We start from the raw sequence: 6,669 nt of genomic DNA, 5'->3' as shown, positions 1-6,669 counted from the left end.
AAGTAATGGTGGAGTCAGGGGGGCTAATAGAAGCGCTCGCTTTCACTAAATAAAAAATGAAAAAATCCGAAATTTTAATTGATTTTATGAGATTTTTTCAACTTCATCTTATGACAATATTTATTTCGGCCCTCTGAATTTTTCACCTCATCAAAGATAAATTCTACCATCGATTGATTTTGGAATAATATTTCTTGAATTAGGTACTAAAATAAAAGTCATAAGTAGATTGCTTACTAGTGACACTTACTTACAAAGAGTAACCACGCAATGTACTCCGTATAAAAGAACAAAGAGTGAAAGGGATGATGAAGAAGAAAGTAAGGCTTTGATGAAAAGGAGGAAAATACATACATTACACATACAATAAGTAAGTAAGTAGATGCCTCAAGTCACTCACTTTTCGTGAATCAAAGGCAAACACCAATACTATCCACTTACTCAAAGCAACTAACACCAAATACTTCACATCTACATCTACCCTCTACCTCTACCTCTACCTCTACCTCTTCACTTAACTTAACTTAACTTAAGTTCATATTTCACTCAACCAACCCCCCAAACAAACCAAACTAAAAAAAGCACATAATTTCGGAAATTACGGAAAATCAGGTATATGCAGCCTTACTCTTGTACCTCAAAATGATGATATCGTAATTAAAATTAATCAACCCAATTAACTTAAGCTCTTGTATCACTCAACCAATTGCAACCCCAAACAAACCGAAAACCAAACAAACAATCATATCGATTATCTCAAGGACTCTGGCAAGTTAATTACGGAATTCAGAAGAATCAGATATCGGCAGTCTTACACTCTTACTCCTATATCTCCCTCAAATGAAGGGATTTAGAAGAGTTTGATATAGGCAGTCTTACTCATGTACCTTTAGAACGATAGTTAAAACTTAACAACAAATAAACAAAATTTGATATCAAAATTAATCAACCCAATTAATAAATAATCACAAATTAATAGTGTATGTATTATATGCATGTATATGTATTAGTATTTCCAATGTCTCAAAATTATTTTTTTAAAAAAAAAAAATCCCAATAATAATAACACCCAATATTTCACAATAAAAAGAAAGTCATACTAGAGTATTAAATTAAATAAAAATAAAAATAAAAAATTAGTAATGGCAATCAAGTAAAGCAGGTGTAGGAAGAACATGAAATTGTGTATCCACCATGTGAGAAGAATCAACAACTATTACTTGATCATGATCATCATTTGGAGCTGGAAGATTAAGATCCAACGGTAGAATATTCCTCACCCCGGCCCCACCCGTCGACGTCGACATGTCCTGAATAATAATCGGGTGGTTTTCGGAAGGTACAGTTGGAACAGCAGGCCTGTGCCTTCTCATATGTCCTCCTAACGCTTGACCCGATGGAAACTCCGAACCACATATCCCACACACGTGCGCCCTCACCACCGCCACCGCTGACACAACCTCCACCGCCGCCGCCGTGACGGAACTCCGGTTTCCGCCCGCTGCGGTTTTTCGCGGCGGAGTAGCCGGGATAGAGTCGTGATTGACGATTTCATCTATTTTCTCGTCGAATTTCGGCGGTTTGATGATTTTCTTGTGACTAGTACGGTGGCCGCCGAGCGCTTGAAAAGATGGAAACGTGCGATTGCACGTTTTACACTCGTACACGCCGCCGCCGCTGCTGCCGGCGGCAGCAGCGGCGGTACGACGACGGCGACGATTATCGCCGCCGTTAGATAAGAGGATTAAACAATTGGCGGTTTCTTCTTCCTCAGTGGTGAGCACGCTAACGACGTCGTTTTCATCGGGGGTTGACGAAGGTGACGGAGTTGCTGACGTTGACGAGCCGTAACTCGTTTCGATATAATTTTCATTGTAACTCGTTGTAGCGGTCGCGGTCGCGGTCATGGTGGTGGTTGTGATGGTCCGTTGACGTTTGGTTCGACGACCTTTAGTTATGAAACTAGTGGACCCGTAGAATTCTTCATCGGTCGAGTCCATAATCGAGGACGATGTGAAATTTAAGTGATCGATTCCGAAATTTAATCAGAAAATAGATTAAATTTCGAGAATTATGTGTGAGTTTTGTGAGTTGACGGAGGAATGGAATGAGTGAGTGAAGGGGGGAGTGATCAAGGAACTAACGTGTGTGTTTATATATGGTCACTTCAAGGAAATGTCACCTTTAATTCCTTTTAACTTATATTTTTCGTTTACTTTTTTTTTTTGAGATATAATATTTTTTTTTTATCTCGATAATTTGTCGTTTTTATTTAATTGTCGTAAAAAAAATTCAAATGGATATAATGGGTTTTGATTAATTTTACGATTAAAGGTGATTTTTCTGGTTAAAAACTTACCATCAGATTATTGTTAGATATTGACAATTTAAGTTAACCGTAACTTTTTATTATAAAATGGTGATATTTTTTTTGTCATGAGTTAATATTGTCATAAGGAAGACTAATTGTTTAATTTTAACTTGGCTAATATTGATTCAAAATAGTAGAGTTTCGAGAGAGTGAGATGTATACAATTTTATTATATTAATTTATTTCTTTATATAATAAAAACTCCTCAAAATTTGGTGATATTTAGTGTGAGTAGTGGTGAGGTAAAGTGGGTTATGCGTGATTTATGAAAATAGTTATATTTAAATGTTACTTTTAAAAAAAAAAATTGATCATGGAAGAAACATTTGAGGACTTTATTTGGTTATCAAATCTAAATGTGAATTACATGTGATAAGGGGAACTAGTTTAACCGAATTGAGCTAATAAAAGATAAAGTGTTCAATACTTGTACCATATTATGAATTTATATTATATAGTAAAATTAGAATTTAATATTTTGGGGCGCAATTTGAACATGACTTAAACAAAGTATATTTTTCTGTGTTTTATTTATATGTCAAGTTTACATACCGTGATTTTCCGACGATTAGTTACACCAACTACTAAGGCCTCGTTTTTTTCGGCTTTATTTCAGCTCTCATTCAGCTCATTTCAGCAAACTCCAGTTCGGTTTAGCTCAATTCATTTCAGCTCTACTTATGTCAGCAAATTTTGATTCATTTTAACTTATTTCAGTTCAATTCAGCTCAGTTTGTACTTATAAATAAAAACTTTCCAAATATCTATATAAATATGGACAAAAATATATTTAATTACTTAAAACACTTTTTGCTTTCTTGTGTGAATAGAACTCATTTTATTTGTTAGTCACCACTTCATTCCAAACTTAAGGATTTCATATAACTATAAGAATTCGTTAGAACAACATATGGATTATTTCACTTGACGCACTTTGAGTGCGCGTGAAGCGACGGTCGAATAAGAATAATAAGGATAACGTAGTTGTACACTTGTACTACTACCCCTACGTATGAAAACGTACATAACTTGGTGTAATTGTTCTTCTAATTAGCTTAATTAACACTAATTACTACATACTTAATTATAAGAAGAAGAACAATTAAGTGTTCGTTCATTGAACTAATCTTGTTTCCTCTTTCAGAAATCTATGTTATTTACGAGAAGTAGCTGAACTGAATTAAATTGGATTCGACTAAATTAAATTGAGCTTAGTTGAGTTGAACAGAAGTAAACTAAATTAAAATTAACTCAGTTCAGTTCAGGTGCTCTATTAAAATTATATCTTAATTCAGTTTTATTCATTTCAGCTTAACTCCATGCATTTCAGTTCAGTTCGGCTCAACTTTTTTCAGTAAAAAAAAAACAAAGCTTAATGGGGCTAAGCTTAATTGGAGTGAGCTAAAACTAAACAAGAAAAACAGGGACTTAGTCTCTATGTTCCATATTCCTCTTTTGTCTTAACATTAAAACGAGTCAAATATTATCATCTCACGTTCTGTTTTTATCTTACTATACGATTTGATCGGTTTTAAGATTAAAACGGACATGCAAGAATTTGTGGATACTAGTACAATACGTATGAAAACGTACATGACTTGGTGTAATTGTTCTTCTAATTAGCTTAATTAACACTAATTGCTATGTACTTAATTATAAGAAGGAGGACAATTAAGTGTGTATTCATTGAACTAACCTTGTTTCCTCTTTAAGAAACTTATGTTATTTATGGTGTTTTTATTGCCTTTTGCTCTTAAATTCTTTTAAGTTAGTTTCATATTAGACTAATTCTAGCTAGTGTACAAGTTTTTGGTGTTGTGTATGTTAGCCTAATTAACAACCGTCTATTTAGTTAGTACATGCATTGTGTAAAGATTAGGTATATTATTTTTCGGTTTCATATTGATAATTTATAAGTTTTAGTGGTACTTTTAATAAATGAATTTATATTAGTGTACTAGAATATTAAATCTATTAAATAAGTATTAATTTTTAATGTAAAGAGAGCTACAAGAATGCTAACGGGGTTTGACTCAAATAAGTATATGATTTTATAGTATTTGTGCATTATGGATGGATATCCATATTCGCAATCAATTTTTTTTTTAAAAAAAAGGTAAAAATGTTAATTCAAATCAGGCCTTATTTTTTTGAACTGAAACTGACTGAATTAAATTGAATTGATTTAAACTGAACTGAAATGAACTGAACTTATAAGTAGTAAAAAATTAAACTGAACTGATTTGAACTTAAGTGAACTAAATTGATCCGAAGTGAAGTGAACTAAACTGATTTGAACTTAACTGGAATGAATCGATTTGAACCGAACTAAACTTATAATAACCGAAATTAAGTCCAAAAGAAGACGGCCTTTTAGAATGTCAATATTTAAAATTTTAGAAGTAATAAGTATATTTTCCTTAATATAAATGAAGGGTTCAGGACTGTTAATATAGGCATATACCCCAAATTTCTAAAATGTAACCCTTAGCTTAATTAAGTGAGATCAATAATATTGAAATATAGGAGTTGAAGGGGCAAAATAAGCAAGCAAAGTCCAAAAAAGAGACATGTTTAGAGTCAATAATACAGATGAAAATATTAATATTATTAAGAAATGAGTATATGATGATAAAGCCTATAATAGTCGGCAAGAAGGAATTGCATTACGCAGCAAATGAAAAGTGGGGACTAAACATTCTAACAAGCAAGAAGTTTACATTTCGCACGTTGAAAGCATATCTTTGCTTGTATAGTTGTATACGATTACGACCAAGTATACTACTCCGTATATGTATTGTTCACTCCATTACACTTAAACAAACAAAAGTATACTATTTCAAATATCATATACTTAATTTTATGAATTAACTACAATAATACACGTTAGACCTTCTCTCTCTAGTTTTCTCTCCCCCTTCTCTCTAAAAAACAAAACCCTAAATCCTCCCCCTTTGCTGCCGCCGTTCTCCTCCTTCCTCCCACCGCCACCCATCATCCCCCTACCATGTCGCTGGGGATGGGGTCTCTCAAGACCTTTCTCCGGCTGTAACACCCCCTCATACCAAGGTACCTTACCAAGGACTACCCTAGCATGAAAGGCTGTTACCATCTCGGTTTCCCGAGGTTAGTATATCAAAGTTACAAATTCCAAACAACATTTATTAAAGTATAAAGGTTAAAGATTACATTATCTCAGACCAACTCAAAATAAACGTACAAGGTCTCAATACAAATGAAATCCAAGACATCTAAACTCATAACAACGGAAGCTAGACTTGACGTGGTGACTCCCCATAATCGTCCCATAGCTAAACATCGCATTACTGTCACAACCGCTCACCATCCCCGAATGGATCACCGCAGTTTTACAAAACAACAACACGGGGTCAAGACTACTCAATCAATATAAGACAACAATATAACCGGTGATCATCGATCTCACACAAGAATCGACTACACACCGAAGTGTGTAGCCCCGCAGATTACCCATCGCAACAGGTAATCCTCGCCGCCGATGGGTGACCGCAGACCCATCCCCACCTAGTCCAGCTCATCAACGAGCGACTAACAATCCCTGTCCCTTAATGTGCACATCCCCTCCCGTGACGGGTTCCACGGAGGGCGAACTAGGGTGTGAAGCCACTCCCGCAAGTGACTCCACCACAATCACACACACAAGATCACAAATTGTCACAACCCCACAATCGTCACAGCACAACCACACCAATACCGTCACTACAACACCCAACCTCCGATGATCAGCAGATAACAACAATTATAAAACATATGCAATCTCAATCAATTAACAGTACTGAGTAGGAGAAACCCTACCTTCTCGCAATCCGCTTACGCTGCAATCAACCATACAAATGCATAACGAATATCACATTGTCACCTACAACAATAATCACATACTACAATTACACTTTGCACAATCCCATTTTCCCAATTCCATATATACAGTAACCCCAAAAGAATACAAATGACAAGGGAATGAAACTTACCAACAGTAGAATAAGAAACTACACGCAAGGATCACGACGATTTGCACACACAACGAGATATGAGGATGATTAGGGAGTGATTAGGGAGAGATCGTAGAACTATTAGGGTTGGAATGATGTTTAGAAACTGACGCGGAAATATAAAATACCCTCAACATTCCCTAATCAAACCGTCGAAATAACACTCCGCCAAACCGGACACTCGGTCGAGTAAGTGTATACTCGGCCGAGTGTCCTATACTCGGTCGAGTGTTCACTTTACTCGGCCGAGTGTTCCTCGGCAGAACCAAA

At 35.4% G+C, this 6,669-nt stretch overlaps 1 protein-coding gene across 1 annotated transcript; it reads right to left on the bottom strand.

Annotated features, from left to right (window-relative positions):
* Nucleotides 1–973: 973 nt before the first annotated feature.
* On the bottom strand, nt 974–2,141 carry LOC141612648 (zinc finger protein ZAT5-like). Its single transcript, XM_074431457.1, has one exon. The coding sequence runs from the start codon at nt 1,998–2,000 to the stop codon at nt 1,137–1,139; it is 864 nt and encodes a 287-aa protein (XP_074287558.1). The 5' UTR covers nt 2,001–2,141; the 3' UTR covers nt 974–1,136.
* Between the last annotated feature and the right edge of the window lie 4,528 nt (nt 2,142–6,669).

This window comes from Silene latifolia, chromosome 11 (genome assembly GCF_048544455.1).
Source record: "Silene latifolia isolate original U9 population chromosome 11, ASM4854445v1, whole genome shotgun sequence".
Lineage (NCBI taxonomy): Eukaryota > Viridiplantae > Streptophyta > Magnoliopsida > Caryophyllales > Caryophyllaceae > Silene > Silene latifolia.
Note: the sequence above shows the minus strand (reverse complement) of the source record. Positions and strands in the feature narration are given on the sequence as shown.